Here is a 25,000-nt window from a genome sequence, read left to right on the forward strand (position 1 = left end):
TGCATGTAATTATGCATAATTTACTGCTATTACTATGGTACATACATGTAACAAGGACACTGTAATACAAAGCCTTACCAAACTAACAGAATTTATGAAGGTCACATTAAAAGTGAATTGGAAACTTATTCAGAATTGGACAGAATTAAACTAACATCAGCGTCAAGCATAGTTGTAGGCTATTATTTCTTCAAATATGGACACTTTTGACCATATTTGAAGAAATAATACATGCAACTAGTGCTTGCCATTAATTTAATTATGTCCAGTCCGTTTATTTATTGTTGTTACTTTTCAAATTATTTTATATAGGCCTATATATTTTAGATTTCTCGTTTTTTTTTTTATTACAAAAATATTAGAAATGTCATTGCAATTAAGTTGCATGATGTACTAAATTTGAAAAGTGTATTTAAAAAAATGTGCACAGGGTCAAAAGTGTCCATATTTGAAGAAATAATACATGCAACTAGTGCTTGACGCTGATGTTAATTTAATCCTGTCCATCATGATTAACGTCCAGGCCCCCCCCCCCCCCCACGATTCGTATAAGAAAACGAGTACGGAAAAAACTAAATCCAACGCCTTTCCACTCCGAGAGACTCGAACAAATGACCTCAGATTTATTTTCACCACGCAAATCGTTTCTTAATCTCGTGCTGTAATTATTAATGACATATCAGGATACCGGGGTCACACAAAACCTGCACGCGCCATTACTCCTGTCGCGTGAGAGTCGCGTCCCGTTAATTGCTGATAAACGTGCCGGTGAAGGTTTGGCATCCTCGCTGAGACAGGAGAGATAACTGATCATGTTCCTTTATCTGTGAAGAGTTACACTTACAATAAAGGTTCTTCATTGGCATTTGTGGTTCTATGAAGAACCTTTAACATCCACTCCACAAAAGGTTCTTTATAATAGAAAAAACGTTCTTCAAATGTTCTTCAGACTAAGAAAAAAAAAAAAAAAAAAAGTGCTATTTTAAAGTGATAGTGATAGTGCATGTATTTACTTACCCTCATGTCGTTCCAAACTTGTAAGACTTTAGTTCGTCTTCAAAGACACAAATACTATATGTTGGGTCTCATATACTAATAATTGTGTGAATTATTTGTATTTTACCCACAGAAGAACTAATTCACAACACGAACGTATGCACATGAATTTGTTCTTAACCTCATTCTATATGTACTCTAAACGAGCGACCTGTGCACAAGGTTAGTAATTTGCATAAAACACGCCCATATAACAGCTTTCCACACAACCTTTACTTTCATCACTCTCAGAAGAATAAGACTCTCTCATTTTTGTGAAAATGTTTGAAATGTCATTGCAATTAAATGCTACACACAATTTAGTGTGACATTTAGACAGTCAAGTTCACTAGCATTAATTAGCACGTTGCTAGCATGTTTTAACTCGTTATTAGCATGAATCACCATGTTGCTAGCATGAATTAGCACATTGATAGCAAGTTTTAACATGTTGCTATAATGAAATAGTATGTTGCTGGTATGTTTAACACATTGTTATCATGATTTAGCATGTTGTTAGCAAGTTTTAACACATTGTTAACACGAATTTGCATGTTTTAGCACTGTTAACATGAATTAGCCTGTTGATAGCACATTTTTAGCTCATTTGTAGTCTAGTAATTTTTAGCCTCATAGTTGCTAGGCTTTGCTAGTGATAGATAATTGGTGGATGAAGCTTAAATACTCTATTAGAGTTGTTCTATAAAAGTTTTGACCCCCTCAATGTAAGTCTATGGGATTTTTTGTAGGTTTGATTGTCCATTTAACAAAAACCGTAAGTCTGATCAGTTAGAAAAGACATAACAACCCAAGTCAGACAAGTCTGAAGGTCTGACCCGAGATTGTTGGTTGTAGCTTTAAAGCTCTTGGAGGAGATACTGACTAAATTTTAGTCAAAGAAAAAGGATTTCAGTGTGTTGGTTTGGTAAAGTTTGATGCAAATTCAAATTCTGCTGTAAAGCCTCTCTAAATAAGACATTAGTGTTGTTATTCAGCTTGAGTCAGTCAACAGTGTCTGTTATTAAATGAATCAATTATAAAAACCAATTCAATTCAGATTGCATTGAATGAATTGCAGGAATAATGACCTCCATAAGAGTGTGAAACAGTTCCAGTGGAGTAAGATTGCATCAGCTTTGACCTGAGAACAGCCACGCTTTATAAGTTGTGCTGTCACCCTGGAAAGGACGAGGATGGGAGATTCGTCTCGGTACGGTTATCAGGACAAGGACGGAGCGTACGCTCATGAAAGAGCTTCATGTATATCGAGACTGAGTGAGGTCATCTCTCCGGCCCCAGATGGCCCGGTCCACCGGTGGCCTGCAGTCTTTCCGTGTCCCGGCGTGGGGCGACGACCAGATGGATGTGATACGGTTTGCTAGAGAGGATCGTGTGTTGGAGGACCAGGGATTTTGGACACAAGAATAATTTTTCAGCTCTCCGTCTGGCTCTCATCAGGTGGCTCTTCTGTTTGATTTGTTTGTGGGTCACTCCGCTAGAACTAAGCGTCTGTAAAATCGTGTCGGTGAGTCAGCGAAGCGCCCTGTTGATTTCATGCAGAGACGCTACTGATGTTATTGAAGATAATATCGGCCTCCCTGTTTTCAGCAACAGGTCTGGCAATCAATCTGACATTAATCCAGAGAGAATCTCACTAAAAGCGGTCTAGGTTACGTTTCACCTCAAGATAAAAAGTAAGAAATTGTATATATACATACAGTATTAGTGCTGGGCAATGATTAATCGCATCCAAAATAAAAGTTTGTTTACATAATATATGTGTGTGTACTGTGTATAATTATTTTATATATATAAATACACACATATGCATGTATAAGAAATATTTGCATGTATATACAATATAATTTATATTATATATAAATATAAATATTTTATATATAAATAACACATTTTTCTTAAATATATACATGCATATGTGTGTATTTATATATGCAAAATAATTATTCAAGCGCAAGAGAAATCAATTCGGTGCTCGAATGGACACATACACAAAATTATGTTAAAATAGCAAGTATTCTCACGAACACAGTCGGTTATGTCGTAAAGTCCCCCTGTAGTCAATAATATTATCTTTGATTACCAAAATGACATATTTAAACGTTTTTTCTTCATGTCTTAAAATATCTTGAATGTAACTCTACATTCTCCTCATTTAGTATACGCGGTTCTATGAATATGCAAATGAGCCCCGCCTCCACTCACTCACTCAGCTCAGAGATCACAGCTTTAACAAAGATTAATTTATATTTAATTTATACAGTGAACACTATAGTGTTATTTTACATTTAATGATTACATTTCTGTACCTAAATATTACTGTTTGTCCTTACTTTATTTGCTACGTTGTTATATTGTATTTTATCTGAAAAAAAACCAAGTAAAATTTACTTAATTTTTCTTTGGCAAGTTTTTTGCATGAATAATATTTAAGTAAATTTCACAAATGGAATTAAGTAAACTTTACTTAACTAAGTTAAGTGAAAGTAACAAAGAAAATAAGTCATTTTAACTTGGCTAGTAAAAGGTTGAGTAATATTTATTTAGTTGAAGTTTACTTTGCAATACATTTCACTTAAACAATATAATATTGAATTAGGCCACACTTTAAAAGTATATGCTTTATTTAAAAATACCTAAGTAACTAATAAAACAGATATTGTATACGACAGCATATCTACATATCAGATGTTAAGCGCCATGTGAACGCAGAGACCTCAATACTTGGTAGACAATACACAATGACGGTAACATTTGATGGATCGTTTTTGTGTTTGAATGTGTCATTTTGAGTAGAAAATGTACTCCAAATGTCACAAAATGGCATGTTACTAATCCTAACAACAAAAGCAATGATGAAACAGTGTAAATACAGCTGGAAAACAGTGGAAAATCAACCTCATTAATTATTCAAGGCCCAGTGCATGATGGGAACACCAGTATCAGAAAAGTTGAGTAATTTTACTTAATTTTATAACGTTGATATTTACGTTTTCATTTCTACATGCTTGAATTGAGTACTAATATAGAATTTACTTAATTTTTTTAAACTCTTGCCTGAACTAACTTTTTCATGCAAATTACATTGTTTTTTTCTGTAGTATTTACTTTACCACAAAATCATTTTTATCAGTGTATGCTTGTAACTTTTGTATTTGTTCTTATTTTAATACTGACTATTCACTTGTCTTTAATAATATTTGATTATTAAAGGCTAATAGTTTTTGCTGTGGTATCAAGGTACTTTGCAAAGTTGCAAAGAAAGCAAAGTTACATTCCCCAAACAACCCACCAAATTATTATTATTATTTTTTTATTTTTTTGCTGATCTGAAAAATGATCTGATCTGTGACTCAAAACCGTAATCTGATCCGAACCGTGAGTTTTACGATGTTTGCACCTCTACTAAATATACATGCGCAGGGAATGTGACCAGAGGCAGTTTTTCTAATGGATGTCAATGAGAGGACTTCACTACCCTTAATAAACCACTTTTGTGTGGAAATAACTTATCATTTAATGAATCGACAGCCTCTTCGCTAATCTTCAACATGTTTGCTCACAAATATTCATTTTGGATTGAGTTTACATGAAAGAAATGCTGTTTTATAAGAGAAGTCACGGACAATTGCGGGACAGGTTTGATTTAGTTTACGCACTTCTCGTTCATTTATGGTAAACAGTGATTGACTGTCGCACATCTCTGAATGACATTCATCGACCTCAAGGCTGTGATGTGATTGGTTATCAAGGCTCACGTGATCCAAGATAGTCGTTACACTTCCTCCAATGTAAGAGCCACGGACCCTCCCAATAAAAAGTCCATCTCTGTATATACACTCGCCGGCCACTTTATTAGGTACGTTTGTTCAACTGCTCATTAATGCAAATATCTAATCAGCCAATCACATTGCAGCAACTCAATGCATTTAGACATGTAGACATGATGAAGACGATCTGCTGAATTTGGGCATCAGAATGGGGAAGAAAGGTGATTACGAACGTGTCATGATTGTTGGTGTCAGATGGGCTGGTCTGAGTACTTTTTCACACACAATCATCTCTAGGGTTTACAGAGATGGACCGAAAAACAGAAAATATCCAGTGAGCGGCAGTTCTGCGAGTGAAAATGGCTTGTTGATGTCAGAGGAGAATGACCAGACTGTTCCAGCTGATAGAAAGGCAACAGTAACTCAAATAAGCACTTGATACACCTGAGGTCTGCAGAAGAGCATCTCTGAACGCAGAAGAGCATCTCAACGCAGAAGAGCATCTCTGAACGCAGAAAAGCATCTCTGAACACGTCAAACCTTGAAAACCAGAAAACTGAGGCCTCAATTCACACGGCCTCAACAAAACTGGACAACGGACGATTGGAGAAACATTGCGTCTGGATTTCTGCTGCAACACTCAGATGGTCAGAATTTGGCGTAAACAGCATGAAAGCCTGGATCATCCTGCCTTGTATCAGTGGTCAGGCTGCTGGGGGTTTAATGCTGTGGTGATGTTTCCCTTGGCACACTTTGAGCCTCTTAGTAGCGTTGTTTAAAGGCCTCAGTCTACCTGAGTATTGATGCCGACCATGTCCTTCCCTTTATAACCTCAGTAGACCATCTTCTGATGGATACTTCCAGCAGGATAAACACACGTCACAAAATCATCTCAGACTGGTTTCTTGATCATGACGATGAGTTCACTAAACTCAAACGGCCTCCACAGTCTCAGTCCAATAGAGCATCTTCTGGATGTGGAGGAACAGGAGATTCACATCATTAATGTTCAGCTGATAAATCTACAGCAACTGTGTGATGAAATCATGACAATATGGACCAGAATCTCTGAGGAATGTTTCCAGCATCTTGTTGAATCTCTGCCATGAAGAATTAAGGCAGTTCTGAAGGCAAAAGCGGATCTGACCCGCTTACTAGCAAGCTGTACCTAATGAAGTGGCCGGTGAGAGGATGAGCTCTTGGCATGTTTCCATGAGATTAAGTTAAAAGTGAAATGGTGTCAGTGAGAGAAACGAACACCCCTGCTGGAGTCCAGACTGACTGATGGACCTCCGTGGTCGTCGACATCAGTCACTGTTAGTATTGTCTGCATGTATAGGGTTTTATTGACCCTCATTAGGAAAGAGGTTTGAGATCAGGTGAAACTCAACACGATTTGAGCCCGGGGTGTTAACGGGACGACAGGGGACACGGATCCGCAGCGCAGGAGAGCGAGCAAAACCTTAGGGCTTTAACCTCTGACCTTTATCTCTCTCGCATTTACTCACACACACACACACACACACACACACACACACACACACACACACACACACACACACACACACACACACACACACACACACACACACACACACAGTGGTTTAAACTCACAGAGATTGTCACAAATGTTTCTAATGTATCAAGAGCATATGTCTGGTTCATATTTCGTCTTGAAATCAAAAGAAAGAACTGAGAAATGAGACAGTCAAACCAAAATGTATTCAGACACCTTGCTATCCTAACTTACATAAATGAACTATAGTGTCCTGCACCCAGTAAAAAAAATTTAAAAATGATATATGGTGTCTGAATAATTTCTGGTTTGACTGTATTTTGCAAAAGGAAATTGAAGCCTCTTTTATAATTCTTTGCATTGTGACATTAAGGATATTTAATGTCCAAATTATCATGATTATAATGTTTCCCGATATTTAACTTACAAATTTGTCATTTTAATTATTCTCAATGCTGATATATATAGTCTTTCAATATTAATTTTTACTTTTTTTTTGCCATTACGGTAATGAGAATTGTTTTTGTTGCTTTTGTAGCTATTTGCATTAAAATAATGTGAATTGGTGAGGGCAATGGTTAATTGTCTGTAAATGATAAATATAGATTTTAAATATTGTTAATGGTCCAACACCTAGGCTTCATTTTCTTTATGCAAAATGTAATTTATGTTCTTTTTTGGGATGATTTTGTGATGAAATATGACTTGAGGCTTGTTCTGACACCAAGATTGAAAACTATAACTATAATCATTCAATGCAGTTTTGGATTCAAAACAGGATGGATTCTGATTGGCTGTCAATGTTTTTATGATTCATCAGGGAGAGAAAAAAATAGTTCCAACAATATCATTACTTTGTGTCATTATGGTTATAATTGCGGTATGGATTCTGCTATACTTTGACATTTAGAACGATTTAAATATTTAGCGCTAGTGTTATCGTCCAAGTTCTCGACATTGTGCACATAAGATCTGAACACTATATAGTTGTCGTTTCCCATGGGAATGTAGTCAACATGTAAGTGTTAATGAACTGGGAACACACGCACACAGGAAATGATGTCATCTGTGGCGTGTGATGACGTCTCGCCGCATTAATAAGCCTCACCTGAGGGAGTGTGTGTGTGACATTAGATGTGAGGAGGCCTGTGGTGTTGATCCGTTGGGATCTGTGTGTGTGTGACGTGTGTGTCAGTCGATCAGGATCAGAGATGCTCCAGCTGGTGCATCAAACTGAATGATAGAAAAATCTATCATTTTTCTTGGTCTTTTCTCCATGCGACTGACCCGAGTCACCCGACACACTTCATTCCTCTGAAACTCCTGTTGCATAACGTGAATCCAGACCGTCAGTTTAGAGGTTTCCAGATCAAGAGGGAGCATGTTTGTGTGGAAATACATGAATGGAGAAAGCTAAACTCTGTGTTTGTCCATATGTGTCCCTGGATCACGTCACCAGTCTCGAGTCGCACGGGTATATCTGTGGCAATAGCCAACAACACATTGTATGGGTCAAAATGATCCATTTTTCTTTTATGCCAAAAATCATGAGGATATTAAGTAAAGATCATGTTCCATGAAGATATTTAGTAAATTTCCTACCGTAAATATATAAAACATGTATTTGTGTGAGTGAATGCAGCACAATCGCCAACATAAATGAACAACTTTAAAGGAGATTTTCTCAATGTTGCGATTTTTTTGCACCCTCAGATTCCAGATTTACAATAGTTGTATCTCAACCAATATTGTCCTATCATAACAAACCACACATCAATGGAAAGCTTATTTATTCAGCTTTCATATGATGTATACATCTCAGTTTCAGAAAATTGACCCATGTGACTGGTTTAGTGGTCCAGGGTCACGTATAGGATGTCAGTGATCCTGCATCTTGACTGCATGATAATGCATGAGTGCATTAGAGAGATGACGGATGATCAAGTGAAGTGATCAGATCTACTGAAACTGTTCATATAGTGGAGGCCAGATGACCATGATTAAAAAACTAAAAACATGAGAAATAGGTTTTTTTTAAATTGATCTTTGGATACAATAAATCCGACCTCATTTGAACACCTGAAGTCAGGTTTAGATTTGATGATTTCAAAAAGCAAGATTGTTCATTTTTATAACATACAGCCAATAAAGCATCAGCATATACTTGTAAAAACACTGTTATGTGTAACACAATTATGCACATGCAGGATAAATGTGTTCAGTCCGCCTTTCATTAGTATGAGGAAGCAACAGATTTGTATTTTATATTATAGGAAAGTGCTCAGTTTTATTTTAATTTAATGTATTTATAAAAAGGGATAAGGACATCTCGTCACACTGTCTGTCTATATCTATTTAAATCTATTTCTTATATACTTTATTATATGTAAATAAATACAATAATAATAACAATAATATTCTAATATAAATACTATTATGATATTAAATTATATTAATAATTAAAATATTAAAATAATATTAATTAATACAAATATTACTATTATGTATTTATATAATATCCCAGTAGAAATGTAGCTAGCTATAGATAGAAATAAAGATTATAAAATATATATCTGTCTATATGTCTCTCTTTAATTGTAATTTAAATGTATAATTTACTATATGGAAATGCATAGAATTAATATTGCTGTTGTATTTTAATTTATATAAATAATTAATATTATAATATTATTATTTATTAATATAATATCCCAGTATGAATCAGATATATTAGGTAGGCTAGCTATATCTAGATATAAAGATTTATTTATTTATTTATTTATTTATTTATTTATTTATTAATGTTTATATCTAGATAGCTACCTAAAATATCGGATTGTTCCTGGGATATTATATAGATAATAATCTTAATTATATTATTATTAATTGCTATTAATATTATTTAATATTTACTATTATTTATATGAATTCACATTAATTATATATTTATATTATATATATATAGATAGATAGATAGATAGATATATAGATATAGATATACACTGTAAAAAAAAATTTTTGTAAATAAAACAAAGATTATTGAAGTACGTTTTAAAAAGAAAATAGCAAATCAGTCTTTCTAATTAAAATTATTTAATTCAATGTTCTACTTACCATTTCTTTGTAATTGTTTATGAAATCTACTAGCAATTTCTGGGTGAAAATTGTTTCAGCACCATTTTTTTCAGTGAGCAATCAGATATTTTAGGTATCTATCCATCTATAATATAACAGCCCAGTAGTGTGGTTGCCATGGCTGGGGTCATATGTGACTCTGGATCACAGAACCAGTCTCGAGTCGCACGGGTATATCTGTGGCAATATCCAACAACACATTGTATGGGTCAAAATTATCCATTTTTCTTTTATGGCAAAAATCATTAGGATTTTAAGTAAAGATCATGTTCCATGAAGATATTTAGTAAATTTCCTACTGTAAATATATAAAACATGTATTTGTGTGAGTGAATGCAGCACAATCGCCAACATAAATGAACAACTTTAAAGGAGATTTTCTCAATGTTTCGATTTTTCTGCACCCTCAGATTCCAGATTTACAATAGTTGTATCTCAGCCAAATATTGTCCTATCATAACAAACCACACATCAATGGAAAGCTTATTTATTCAACTTTCAGATGATGTATAAAGCTCAATTTAAAAAAAAATGGGCCCATGTGACTGGTTTAGTGGTCCAGGGTATTTTAGGTATCTATCTATCACCCCGGTATCAGTGGGATGGTGATGGTGCGGTTGCCATGGCAGTGTGCATTGGCTCGTGGGGTCAGTGTTGATTGGCTGAGCTCGATCCTCTCTCCCCACAGTGGCGGGCGACGGGTTGCGCGTGGACTGGAGCGCGAGGAGCTCCTCCTCAGACCTTGTGCTGCTGGGAAACACGCGGACCAGTTTGGCGCGCGGCCTGGGAGGGACATTTGGGCACTCGGACCGTTACCTCAAGGTGCCAAAGTTTCCTCTCAATCTGTTCCATTTCCATTTATATACTTCACAGCGTCCGGAACCGGCACTCGCCCTTTTCCCTTTCCTTCCTCTCCTGTCATTCGCCCCGCGTCGCGCGTTGGCGCGTTTGAAAGCGGAAAGTGGGACACTTATTCAACGCTTCTGCCATCGCGCTCCAAGGCCTGGCGTTCACCAGCTATTCCTGTCATCATTATATATGATATATCATTCACACAAAGCCTCCCAAACGCCCTCACTTGTGGCTGACGCGCGCGTCACGAGGGCGCGACACTCTCTGTCAGATCTGAGCTGATTAATGGTGCGATCAAGTCACTTTCGTCAAGAGTGTACTTTCTCTTAACAAATTACACAAACAATGAAGGACAAAGAAATGTGCATCAGGTGTGCTTTGCTTTTTTATGTTTTTAATTAATTTATGAAGCCACTGCAAACTTTTTCGTTACATGATATATAATGCTATCATATTCTGTGCAGGCAATCAGTTTACTTCGCTGTAAATAGAAAAGCCTGACAATATCACTGCTAAATAGCTTTAAGTGTTGTGGTATTCCGCCATGATTCTCACTGACACGCCCACAACTCGTAAAGATCGGGACCTACAGAAAATCCCGAGCTTCCCACTCGAATTTACGACATTCAACTCATAAATACGATCTTTACGAGATGACTTGAACGCGCCATTATTCAACGCTTCCGCCATCTCGCTCCAAGGCCTGGCGTTCACCAGCTATTCCTGTCATCATTATGGTCACACAACGCCTCCCCAACGCCCTCACTGACGCGCGCGTCGCTCTGTCAGATCTCAGCTGATTAAGACTCGAGCGTTCGGAGCAGAAAATTGTTTTCTCAGCTTTCCTCGGATGGATAATGACCTAATTAACCCGGGCCACTTGCGCTGCACTCGTTCTTGCCTCTGACTTTCATTAAATGTTCACTAGTTAGTCGTCTAATCATTCACGAGTCATTCTGAGTAATTAGCAATTAATTCTTTAATGTGTTTTTTTTCCAAACCGAATTCACAGCGTCGCTGCACTAATGTGTTTTGCCTTGACTTCATGTCGCTCGACAGGGAATAAACCCACAGGACTTCAGTGTGCTTTTACCTCTTTATACCAGCATTTATATTATACTTATTTTATATTTAAGTTTATACTATATACGATATACATTTCTTTAATTATTAAAAATATATATTTTTCATTTATTTATTCAAAATATGAATAGGCTATATGTTAGGAAAATTGTTATTTTATATAGTATACATTTAAATATAAATATAAACTAAATATGTATGTACTTTTATATAGGCCTATATAAATCTGCATATATAAATAAATGTATTTATACAGTATAAATGTAAGATAAAATAAATATTTAATGCGTAAATATCTGTATTAATATTTATTAATAAAATAGTTTTTTTTCTTATCTATGACCCATATTAATCAAAGAAATGAATGTCAAACATTTGTTCAAAACATTTTCTTAAATGGACAGATACATATGTATAGTATCAATTTAACTAATAAAATATGTCATATATCAGATAAATGGGTATTATATACAGTAGGTCTATAAGTGCAAGTATAAAATGTGTAAATTTCTAATATTTTTAATTAATATACTGTACATATTTTGTTTCTTATCAGATCTATGACCCATTTTGAGTCATGACCCACCAATAGAGAACCATAGTAACATAAATAAAGTAATATAAAATAAATTAATATAAAAATATAAGCACTGTCAAGTAAACAGTGGTGTGGTGCTGCAAAACAGGACGATCTCAGAGAGAGAGAGAGAGAGAGAGAGAGAGAGAGAGAGAGAGAGAGAGAGAGAGTGAGAGTGAGAGAGAGAGAGAGAGAGAGAGAGAGAGAGAGAGAGAGAATCTGAATGTATAGATACAAATGTACAAAGGAGTTTTTTGGAGGTGTGTGTGTGTGTCATGCCAATAAAGCTCATTTGAATTGAATTGAGAGATAGGTGTCATGACGAGGAATGCAGTTGGTGTGTGTGTGTGTGTGTGTGTGTGTGTGTGTGTGTGTGTGTGTGTAACGTGCTGTTTGCATGTGTGTTCATGAGAGAGAGAGAGAGAGAGACAGGTGTCATGACGTGGAATGCAATTGGTTGGTGTGTGCGTGTTGCATGTGTGTTCATGAGAGAGAGAGAGCACGAGAGAGAGACAGATGATCAAACGTGCTGCATGTGACGTCATCGAGCATCATTCCACCGTATCCTTGGAGAAGTCGTTCCATGGCGACTGACTGGTTGCTATAGAAATGCTCGTTTCTCTCCGAGTTCCCGCGAAATAGATGTCGGTGAGGACGAGGAGACTCCATGGAGAAGCTTTTGTTCCTGTGTGGAGCGAGCGGAGAGCCGGTATCACTGCTCACTGTTCATCGTGTGTGTGTGTGTGTGTGTGTGTGTGCGCGCGCGCGCGCGTTTGAGAGGCAGATGATGTTTGGGAATGTTCTGAAGCGGGTCTTTGGCCGTTTGCCGTGCTCGTGCGTCGCTGAAGCGCGGAACCCGTGGGGTTCGTGTTACATGTATAGCCTATGTGTGTGTGTGTGTGTGTGTAAGTGTGTGTGTGTCGATATGCATGTGTATTTCAGCCTCAAAGACAGACGGAGGAGGCTCCAGATGTCGAGCGCTTGTGCTGTAATTACAGTGTGTTTGCTGTTATAAAACCTGTGGATATGTGTGAGTGAGTGTGTGTGTGTGTGTGTGTGTGTGTGTGTGTCCCTCTCTCTGCTCAGAGGGTTGCTTTGCATGTAAATAGAGAAGTCGAGATTCAGTCTGACACTAGATTAGAGTAGAATAGTCTAGTCTGTTTTGCAGTCTGCTCTGCTCTAGTCTAGTCTACTTTTATCTGTTCTGTTCTATACTGTTCAATTCTGTTCCATTTCATTCTATTCTACTGTACTCATTATCCATGTAGTGTAGACGGTTATTATGTTTTACTGCACTGAAATCCTTCTATTCTATTCTTTATTTTCTATTTTGTTCTACTCTACTGTATACCCATCCATATAGTCAAGACTGTTAATTCCTCTTTATTCTATTCTATTCTATTCTATTCTATTCTATTCTATTCTATTCTATTCTATTCTATTCTGTTTTGTATTGTTTGTATTATTTTATATTCTGTTCTATTCTATATTCCATTCTATTCTAGTCAAGTCTGATATTTTCTGCTCTGATACACTGAATTCTATTCTATTATTTTCTATTCTATCTTCATCTATTCTATTATGTATGTCTATTTTGTTATATTCCATCTTTGTCCATTCTAATCTGTCTGTCTATTCTATCTTCATCCATTCTCTTCTATCTTTGTCTATTCTATTCTATCTTATTCTATTCTTCATCTATTCTATTCTATTCTATCTTGGTCTATTCTATTCTTCATCTATTCTATCTTCATCTATTCTATTCTATCTTTGTCTATTCTATTTTTGTCTATTCTATCTTTGTTTATTCTGTTCTATTCTATCTTTGTCTTGTCTATTCTATTCTATATTTTTCTATTCTATTCTATCTTTGTCTATTCTATTCTTCTATTCTATTCTATATTTGTCTTGTCTATTCTATTCTATTTTTGTCTATTCTGTTCTATTCTTCATCTGTTCTATTCTGTTCAATCTTTGTCTATTCTATCTTTGTCTATTCTGTTCTATTCTTCATCTATTCTATTCTATTCTTCATCTATTCTATTCTTCATCTATTCTATTCTTCATCTATTCTATTCTTCATCTATTCTATTATATCTTTGTCTTGTCTATTCTATTCTATCTTTGTCTATTCTATTCTATCTTTGTCTATTCTATTCTATCTTTTGTCTATTCTGTTCTATCTTTGTCTGTTCTATTCTGTCTTTTGTCTATTCTGTTCTATCTTCGTCTGTTCTATTCTATCTTTGTCTATTCTATTATTTTTTATTCCATCTTCATCTATTCTATTATGTCTGTATATTTTGTTATATTCGCCTATTCAAATCTGTCTGTGTATTCTATTCTATCTTCGTCTATTCTATTCTATCTTTGTCTATTCTGTCTTTTGTCTATTCTATTCTATATTTGTCTATTCTATTCTATCTTTGTCTATTCTATTCTATCTTTGTCTATTCTACTCTATCGTCATCTATTCCATTCTATCTTTGTCTATTCTATTCTTCTATTCTATTCTATCTTTGTCTGTTCTATTCTATATTTGTCTATTCTATTCTATCTTTGTCTATTCTATTCTATCTTTATCTATTCTATTCTATCTTTGTCTATTCTATTCTTCTATTCTATTCTATCTTTGTCTGTTCTATTCTATCTTCGTCTATTCTATTCTATCTTTGTCTGTTCTATTCTATCTTTGTCTATTCTATTCTATCTTTGTCTATTCTATTCTATCTTCATCTATTCTATTCTATCTTTGTCTATTTTGTTCTTCTTCTATTCTATTCTATCTTTGTCTATTCTATTCTATCTTTGTCTATTCTGTTTGTCTATTCTATTCTATCGGTGTCTATTCTATTCTGTCTTCATCTATTCTATTCTATCTTTGTCTATTCTATTCTTCTTCTATTCTATTCTATCTTTGTCTATTCTATTCTATCTTTGTCTATTCTGTTTGTCTATTCTATTCTATCGGTGTCTATTCTATTCTATCTTTGTCTATTCTGTTTGTCTATTCTATTCTATCTTGGTCTCTTGTATTCAGTGAGTGTCTGGGCTGTGTGTGATGTCGTGAGGTCAGGGGTCACCAGTCGCAGATTAACAAAGCGTCTGTAAATGGCGAAGATCTAAAGCTCCTGCTGTAGGAGTTCATGGAGTTTGTGCTGTTTTCCTGAGCTTGAGCTCCTCAGGGACTGAATCTCAGCTCACCGTTCAGTAGGGCAGTAGGCGAGTGTGTGTGTGTGTGTGAACGGCAGCAGACTGTAACGGTGTTATTACCCTCAGCTCATGTAAGGAATAATCAGCGTGTATCTCGAGGGGACTGCGCATGTTTTTTATTTCAATATGTATCCGTTGTTATTTTGCCATCCGCTCCATTAACTTTGCCATGACGTTTCCGCTAATGCGTTTAACCTCGTACTCGCTCAAACACACCAGGTGCACGTGCCGACCGCGAGTCCCTGCGGATGATAAAGACACGAACGACTCAACACAGAAACACACGTGACCTTACACACGCACCGTGACCTGAACAGTCTCATGCGAGCTTTGCTCTTGAGGGATTCTCTCTTACCCGAGCCACATCCACAGACTTAAACACTGCTGTAGTTCAGTAGAAATGGGGCAAAAAAAGGCTTGTCTTTATTAGACAAGATGATGAGAAATCAGAGAAGAAATGTTTGTATTGTTTTGCCGAAATCAAACTGTTCTTTTAAGCTCTTCTATTCTATTCTGTATTATTTCTATTACTTTATATTCTGTTCTTTTCTATTCAGCTGTACGCATTCTTCATCTGTTCTATTCTATTCCATTCTATGCTGGTCAAATCATCTTATTTTCTGTTCTATTTTATTCTACTCCTACCCCCCCCCCCCCCCCCATCTAGTCTGGACTGTCATTTTCTGTTCTGCTGCATTAAAGTTAGCCTATTCTATTCTATTATGTATTATTTCTATTGTTTCATATTCTTTTATTTTCTATTCAGCTGTCCTCATTCTTTTCATCTGTTCTAGATTTTTATTTTCTGTTCTACTGGACTAAAGTTCTTCTATTCTATTCTGTTTTATTCTAGTCAAGTCATCTAGTTTATTATTTTCTGTTCTGTTCTATTTTATTTTATTCCTGTTTTCTCCATCTAGGCAAGACAATTATTTTCTGTTCTGATAGACCGAATTCTATTCTATTCTATTCTATTCTATTCTATTCTATTCTATTCTGTTCTGTTCTGTTCTGTTCTGTTCTATTCTATCTTTGAAATGCAGATAAGAAATGTTTGGATTGTTTTGCTGAAATGAAAGTGTTCTTTAAAGCTTTTAACTCAGGGTTTTGTTGTCTTCTCTCAGGTAAATGTTGAGGACAGCTGCGACATGTTACCTAAATCCAGACGAGCTCTCACCATTCACGAGATCGCAGCGCTGGCTAGATCTTCACTTCACGGTAAACACTGTTTAGTTTAGTTTAAGCTGCTGTTTAATAAGAGTTGCACCTTATTAAAACCTTGTCAGATAGTTCACTTGGGCATTTGATTATTGGTTAACATTAACCAGCATGAAATTACTGTTTAGTATAGTTTTTAGTTTAGTCTAGTCTATTTTAGTCTAGTCTAGTTTAGTTTAGTTTAGTTTAGTTTAGTTTAGTTTAGTTTAGTTTAGTTTAGTTTAGTTTAGTTTAGTTTAGTTAAGTTACGTTTAGTTTAGTTTAGTTTAGTTTAGTTTAGTTTAGTTTAGTTTAGTTTAGTTTGTGTTTAGTTTAGTTTAGTTTAGTTTAGTTTAGTTTAGTTTAGTTTGGTTTGGTTTGTTTAGTTTAGTTTAGTTTAGTTGTGTTTAGTTTGTGTTTAGTTTGTGTTTAGTTTGTGTTTAGTTTGTGTTTGGTTTGGTTTGGTTTGGTTTGGTTTGGTTTGTTTAGTTTAGTTTAGTTTAGTTTAGTTTAGTTAAGTTAAGTTAAGTTAAGTTAAGTTTAGTTTAGTTTAGTTTAGTTTAGTTTGTGTTTAGTTTAGTTTAGTTTAGTTTAGTTTAGCTTAGTTTGTGTTTAGTTTAGTTTAGTTTAGTTTAGTTTAGTTTAGTTTAGTTTAGTTTGTGTTTAGTTAAGTTTAGTTTAGTTTAGTTTAGTTTAGCTTAAGCTGCTGTTGTAGGTGCTGATTAATAGTCACTGGATTCCACCAATAGTCAAATACCTGTTTAGTTTTTTTACGGCTGCTGATGTAGGTGTTGCACCTTATTAAAACCTTGTCAATAGTTAACAGAGTAATTTAAAGCTAATTAATGGTAGTGTAACAAAAGTCAATAATGGAAAATAACAATAGATTTGATAATGAAGCGTCTCCGTTCAGGCACACATTGAGATGCTGTATTGTTCTCATAATGTAGGTCATTTGGTCTCCACAAAGATCACCAAACCTGACTCACACACACACACACACACACACACAACTTTAGACACAAGAGATCTTCGTGGTAAACACACGCACGCACGTATGTGATGAGTCCTTTGTGTGGCACTGACTGACACCATGACCTGGATTATTCCTCATGTATTTTGTATTATGCAGCACTGGGGTTGCTGACCCCTGAGTCTGTGTGTGTGTGTGTGTGTGTGCAGGAATCTCGCAGGTGGTCAAAGATCATGTGACGAAGCCCACGGCGATGGCCCAGGGCCGTGTTGCACACCTGATCGAGTGGAAGGGCTGGTGTAAACCCACGGACGCTCCCAGCGCTCTGGAGTCCCACCTCACGTCATACTCGCATCTGTCCGAGGGCGAGCAGGAGGCGCGCTTCGCTGCCGGTCAGTGACTTCCACACACACGGCCCTATTTTAACCATCTAAGCAAGTGCACTTAGTGCGTGTCCAAATCCACTTTTGCTAGTTTGACGACGGGAAAAATGGTCGGCACTCCCGGCGCATGGTCTAATAGGGTTGTCCCTGTTCTCTTAATGAGTAATGGGTGTGTTTTGGGCGTAACGACCAATCAGAGTCTCATCTTCCATTCTCTTTAAAAGCCAGTTGTGCTCGTGCCATGGAGGATTCACTATTTACATGGCGGAATTTTCAAACGGGAAGACTGAACGCTTCTCTGGCGAGGAAACGGATCTGCTTGTGCATAAGGTTAAAGCTGTGTGTGTGTGTGTGTGTGTGTGTGTGTGTGTGTGTGTGTGTGTGTGTGTGTGTGTGTGTGTGTGTGTGTGCTCGAGGTTAAAGCGCTAGCAGACCATCTACGGGACAAGCCGGATTCCACCATATCTTTATGAACACAATATTAATATTTTACATTCTTTTATTTTTAATATCTGGCATGTTTGTGTGCTGTCGTTGTGTGTATAATAAGCAGAGTGTACGTGTGTTGTGGACCAGCCTATAGGCGCACATTACTAACGACTAATACTGCACCACTGACTTTAGACCAGGTTTCAGTTGGTCAATGGCTCAGTCTATTTCAGTTCCTCAAAATAGCAACGCGTCAACAATGCGCCTGAACACACCTCGTTTTCAGACCAGCACCAATGGGCGCAAAATGCATTTGCTATTTAAACAACGCGGCGCAGGACATGAAAATGAAAACTGCGTCAGGCTTTCGCTTGCGTCGCGCCGGGTGTATGATAGGGCCCATAATCAGCTTCGGTATTTTAGGCATGTCACAGTATAAAATTTTCACATCATGATAATTGCTAACCCAGACAGCAATATAGTGTTTGCCCAGATCTGGCACACACCTGGACTGTGTGGAATCCATGTGTACCTGATGTGGGCCGGATCTGGGCCGACACTATATTGCTGTCTGGGAAAGCTTTTATCATGGTGTACGGTTTTAAAATAAGCTACAGAAACTAAAGATTTATCCGAAGTGAGCGAATACATAAATCTAAACTGCTGTGTGAAAACATGTAAATACTGGTTGACTTACGTTCTTAAAGGCCCCCGAAATCAAAATGTAAGTTTTTTAGCTTTTAGTATAAATATACTGTATGTTAGCCTTAAGGTTATGACAAATAATGACAAAATTCGCATTTATGAGATATAAATCTCTTCCGCTAAAATGGATCAGGGATTTTTATGACATCACCGCAGACTTCAGCTTCTCATCACATCTTCTGTCCAATCAAATGCTCTCTAGAATCTAAAGCTCCGCCCCCTATACTATAAACACCACCTGGCCAAAGCGAGCGTTGACACGTCACAGAGTAATATGTGTGTGAGTGTGTGTTCGGTTGCTCAAACGCTCGAGTTTTATTCAGTTTTCCAACTGTATGTTGGTTAAGAATGAAATGGCTAGAGTTTATTCACATCTACTATTGAATCCAGAGTATCATCAGCGCTCGGATTCGCTTTGCTGTCAAGTACGTCTCGCAGTCTGTGAGGGAAACTAAACGCTATTGGCTGTTTGAAAAGGGGGAGGAGCCATTCAATATGTCCCGCCTCAGCTTCCTGTTTCAGTGGAAATTACGTCAACACATCAAACAAAGCTGCGCGTTACAAGACACATCAGTGGGTCTTTAAGGTCCTTTAAGTACGAAATTTTCGTATGCATTTTTTCGTATTCGTCATCCTAAAAATTTGTCACACACAGAAACCTTGCACACTGAGTCCGATGCGTATTAATCTGTTGCAGAAAAATTCGCAAAACAATACAAAATGGAGTCTTCAAGCACTGATGATGTTTTTGTTGTCCTCTCTCTTCTTAAAAAGAGGGAAATATGGGGTTCATCCAGTCCTGAGATTGCGTAGAGAGGAAGGAGAGTTTACCTCCAGCCTGTGTTACATGCCTCTTTCATGCGGCACACATGCAAAGTTGTTCAATTGATAATGCATTACCAAATACCAGCACGTCTATTTGAATTGATTTTCATGTCGCTCAGTTCTGTTAATGCTTTTTCAAACACCACAGCATGTCATTGGTTTGATTTCCCAGGGAATGCATGAACTGATCAAATGCAAATGCATAAAAACATCTGCCAAATGCATACATTTAAATGATGAGAGAGAGAGACTGGACTCCACTGAACTCGTATGAGGCCATAAATAATCGTTCAGTTGCATGCAATGGAGAAATCACTCTTGATCTCTTTGATCCCTTTTTAAAGAAGACACTCAGATCAAGAGGGCAATAAATCAAGCGAGCCTTGTGTTCTGCTACTGGGACAGTGACTGTTAACAGGATAATGAAGTAATCAGACTAGCAAATCGAGTTATCAGTTTATGTGTGCTTAATTCCGCTTCCTTAACAATTCATTAATTTCCTCACAATTCCCATCCGAACTTTCCCAGGATGAGGCTGGTGTGACAAAGCTTTTTTCTCAGCAACGGCAGGACGATTTATGGGCTGAACTTGAGAGATTCATTCACAGCTCTTGCTCTCCCTCTCTCTCTCTCTCTCTCTCTCTCTCTCTCTCTCTCTCTCTCTCTCTCTCTCTCTCTCTCTCTCTCTCTCTCTCTCTCTCTCTCTCTCTCTCTCTCTCTCTCTCTCTCTCTCTCTCTCTCTCTCTCTCCCTCTCTCTCAGTGTCGTAGGATTTCCCTTTTCATAAAGTGACTAAATATTCATGTCATTTTGTTTGTGCATGTGAGTTTTTTGTGTACACAGTATATGTCCTTGTCAACGTTTACTGCACACACAGACACACACACACACACACACACACACACACACACACACACACAGTGACACGGTGGGTAAAATTGAACTCTAGGAAAATTGCCAAACCTCAACAAAACTTGCTGTGTGAGTGTTTGCTGACGAAGGGTGAAAGATGAATGGAAGGATGAATTTCTGAATTAACACAAGCAAAGGAGAGAGAGAGAGAGAGAGCGAGAGAGAGAGAGAGAGAGAGAGAGAGAGAGAGAGAGAGAGGACTATCCAGACTGGTTAATGATTGTTACTGCTGGTTTAATGCTCGTTATTTTATTTTACTTTAGCATTTTTTGCTGTTTTAATTTATTTAATTTTGCACCTTTTGGAATTATTTTGCTTTATCTTATTTAACTTTTATTTTCTTATTATATTTTATTTTTATTTTATTTTGCATCTATTGAGATAATTCTTATTTTGCTTTATTTTACTTTTATTTTAGTTTATTTTGTGCATATTTTGCCTATTGAAATTAATATGAAATTTTACTTGTTAATTTGCTTTATTATATTTTGCTTTTATTTTATTTTAATTTTATTTTGCACCTATTGACATTTGAATTATTTAGCTTTTTAATTGAGATTTTCATTGAGTATATCTCTGCTTGCACTCTTGTTATTTTACTTTATTATACTTATTTTGCAGTTTCTACGCAGATATGCTCTGATACAAATATAGTTTGTGTCCTGTCAATTAAACCAGAGACACAGCGAGAGCATTAATTAGCTAATTGCTTTTATAACCCAATCACTGCACATATGTGAGCATGTCTGGACAGAGCTGTGTGTGATATGAGCTGCTCAGCAGTGGTGAGGTCACTTCCTGTCTCCCTGAGGACACTACAATGATGTCATAACAATTTCAAATATAGGCAGTGTTCCATTTAGAATGGCCTGTCAATCAAATATGGGTTCTGTGTGTCCGTTAAAGAAGAATCTATCGGCCTGTCTCCACGGCGACACATCACACTCGCTGCTACATTTGTTCAAATGACTGCAGTGCCTAGCAACCAATATGTGTGATCTAGTTTAAATATGGTGTATGTATTATGAAGGAATGGCATTCAGATTACTGGAAATAAAACAGGTTATAGGAGGAAGTGGGGCAGGTACAGGATGATGACCTGGTGGGTGAGACGTGTTTAACTCTTTCACATTGTTACTTTAATTATATACGTTTTTTTTTTTTAGCACTTTTTTCTTTCTTAATTTTATTTATTTATTTTATTGTTTGTTTCTTTCAATTGTATTCTTGCAATCTTCAGGCAATTGTAACTGACACATGTTTGATGGGTGGGTAATATGATAGGGGGTTTGATGTAACACCTGTGTTTGGAGAATGAATGTACTGTTTTGTTCATCTGAAAGAGAAAATAAAAACTGAATCATAAAAAAGTATTTCATTTCATTAATTGTGTGTGTTTTTATCAGGGGTGGCAGAGCAGTTTGCCATCGCGGAGGCAAAGCTTCGTGCCTGGTCTTCAGTGGACGGTGACGAGTCTAACGATGATTCTTACGATGAAGATTTTCTACCTGCGAACGAGCCCGTTACACAGAGCACAGGTACACACACACACATTCATAACACACACACACACACACACACACACACACACACACACACACACACACACACACACACACACACACACACACACACACACATTCATAACACACAAACATCTGATCAGCTGATCAAAGGCAGTGCAGAAATACATGTGCACCTCTTCGTGGATATATTGATGCACCAAGCTGCTATTTATTTCAATATTGTTAATGGATGTAATGATCCATTGATTTGTTATAGCATCTAATTAATATTCTTGAGTTTTTAAAAAAAAATATTAATTAAGGTTAATGATGACCAATTTTCTCTGTTTTTCTTTTTCTCTCCACCTCAAACTAAACGCTGAAACGAAGCACAAACATTATTGTCCTAGTGCCCTACTTTCATTCAGAAAACATCTCTTCCCCCTCCTCCCCCTCCTCCCCCCTCTCTTTAGTTTTGCTCTCCGGCGCTATTTGATATCCCAGCATTCATTTCTCCTGCAAGTTTAATGTGTTCTGCTGCAGCAGACCATGGAGAGAGAGAGAGAGAGAGAGAGAGAGAGAGAGAGAGAGAGAGATCCAGCTTGTCTCTTTATACAGCCACAGCTTGCAGGTTTACGCCTTGTTCGCTGTACGACACGTTTCCACTGCCAATTTAAGTGTTACTTCACCCAGAAATGAACAAATCTGTCATCAATTACTCACCCTCATGTCGGACCAAACCCATAAGACTTCCGTTCTTCTTCGAAACACAAATGAAGATATTTTAAATGAAATCTGAGAAATGTCTGTCCCTCCATTGACAGTTACGCAACTACAACTTTGACTCTTACACTATTATAATCCTTATCCGAGCAGTTTAGTCCACATTTTCTGAAGATACTTGATCACTTTATATGTTGAACATATTTAATTGTGGCTTTTATTCACATATAAACATTGATCAGTGAACATAAACAGAAGCTCAACCGTACTTGCATGATGTGTGATAATGAACCTCATTGGTTCTTGCTGAAGCTCAAACGCGCTGCGTAACACGAGAATGAACCTCAACACTTGAGTGTGTTGATTAATGTCCATATGTGACCCTGGACCTTATCGGTAAAAAAAATTAAATTGAGATTTATACATATAATAAATAAGCTTTCCATTGATGTGTGGTTTGTTATGATAGGACAATATTTGGTCGAGACACAACTATTGTAAATCTGGAATCTGAGGATGCAAAAAAATCGAAACATTGAGAAAATCTCCTTTAAATTTGTTCATTTATGTTGGCGATTGTGCAGCATTCACTCACACAAATACATGTTTTATATATTTACGGTAAGAAATTTACTAAATATCTTCATGGAACATGATCTTTACTTAATATCCTCATGATTTTTGGCATAAAAGAAAAATGGATAATTTTGACCCATACAATGTATTGTTGGCCACAGATATACCCGTGTGACATGTGACTGGTGTTGTGGTCCAGGGTCTCATATTTGAATAAAAGCCTAAATTAAACCTGTTCATCATATGAAGCAATCAAGTCAGAACATTTGGACTAAACCGCTCAATTCATATGGATTAGTTTTACAATCTCTTTATGAACTTTTGGAAGTGACAAACTGTAATTTGCGTAACTGTCACTGGAGGGACAGAAATTTCTCAGATTTCATTACAACATCTTCATTTGCTTTTCAAAGATGAACGAAAGTCTTACAGGTTTGGAACAACATGAGGGTGAATTTTCATTTTTGGGTGAACTAATCCTTTAAAACAATGATAAACTATTAACCAGTGGGGTAAGAAAAAATAAACGGTAGCACTTTATTGTACAGTGTCCTTGTTACATATGTTACATGTACTTACCATAGTAAATTATGCATAATTACATGCAACTAACCCTCAACCAAACCCTAACCCTATAGTAAGTACATTTAGTTAATTAATATTACTCAGTACTTCAATATGTAACAATGACACCTTAAAATAAAGTGTAACCAAATAAACTTAGCGTAAAATAGCAAGACAGAGAGATTTCAGAGAATCTATAGCAGAATTATGTTGCTTCCCAATTAAAACATGTAAACATTCTTTAAAACAAAAATATTGTTTGAAATATGTGCAGTGCTTTGATCCTAACACACCTGTTGTCCCCTCAGATCTGTCCTCGTACCCTCATTACCTGCGGGATCTCTTACACACTCAGGTGTGTCAGGCTCACCTGCGGGGTCGAGGTCTGTGCGAGGCCGAGAGCGGGGTGGGAGCCGACCTTTCACCTCCTGTGGGGTCACCGGGGTCACCGTCAGACACGCTCTGCTCCAGCACGTACAGCTTGGACGAGAGACACCCGTTGCTTCGGGACCTCGGGCGTCACGTGGACTCGCCCGCCGCAGAACTCACCGCCAAGATCCTCAGCGTTCTTCAGGGAGGGGAGGAGCTACTGCTGGCCCGCCTACACCGGGCGGGGCATCGGTTTGGCCACTCCCCCTGTTGCTTGGAAACATATTCCGAGACATTCGAAGACACTCCTTGTAAGGACTGTGGAGGCGGAGTCTGTCTTCCGCCGGAATATTCGGTTCGTAGAAAACCGTCAGACGTGGTTTCGTCTGGCATCGTGTCTCTCGACGAGGAAGACGTGGAGGAAGAAGAGCGAGAGGAACAGTGACGTCTCTCAGTCTGACGTGACGTGCATGTTTATATTCGGACTCCGCCCACTAATTTGCATTTTGCTCCGGGCGTCACTTGCTCTCGTTGTTTGAACTCGTGTTTCTTCGTTATCGACTTTCAACGCGAGACTGAATCTTTGGTTCTCAGGCTCACGGGAAAAAAAATGCATCTTGACGAACTGAAAATAAAATCTT

General features: G+C 37.1%; 1 protein-coding gene across 8 annotated transcripts in view; it reads left to right on the forward strand.

The window, feature by feature from the left end:
• The window catches only part of fam131ab (family with sequence similarity 131 member Ab), a 335,743-nt gene that overhangs the window by 2,160 nt on the left and 308,583 nt on the right, over nucleotides 1-25,000 (forward strand). For 3 of the 8 annotated variants that reach the window (XR_013822785.1, XR_013822787.1, XM_079886560.1), the window contains exons 2-5: nucleotides 16,324-16,417; nucleotides 17,579-17,761; nucleotides 22,029-22,160; nucleotides 24,299-25,000. The exon at nucleotides 24,299-25,000 is cut by the window's right edge. Coding sequence is in view for 3 of the 8 variants with exons in the window: in XM_079886560.1 (XP_079742686.1) it covers nucleotides 16,324-16,417; nucleotides 17,579-17,761; nucleotides 22,029-22,160; nucleotides 24,299-24,804 (915 nt within the window). In the remaining 5 variants the exon portion in view is untranslated. Of the gene's footprint in view, nucleotides 1-10,162; nucleotides 10,297-12,418; nucleotides 12,696-12,775; nucleotides 12,850-16,323; nucleotides 16,418-17,578; nucleotides 17,762-22,028; nucleotides 22,161-24,298 lie in introns of those variants that run through there. The other 5 variants (XR_013822786.1, XM_079886559.1, XR_013822788.1 and 2 more) reach the window with 3 other exon arrangements.

Source organism: Squalius cephalus (genome assembly GCF_949319135.1).
Source record: "Squalius cephalus genome assembly, chromosome: 11".
Classification (NCBI taxonomy): Eukaryota; Metazoa; Chordata; class Actinopteri; order Cypriniformes; family Leuciscidae; genus Squalius; species Squalius cephalus.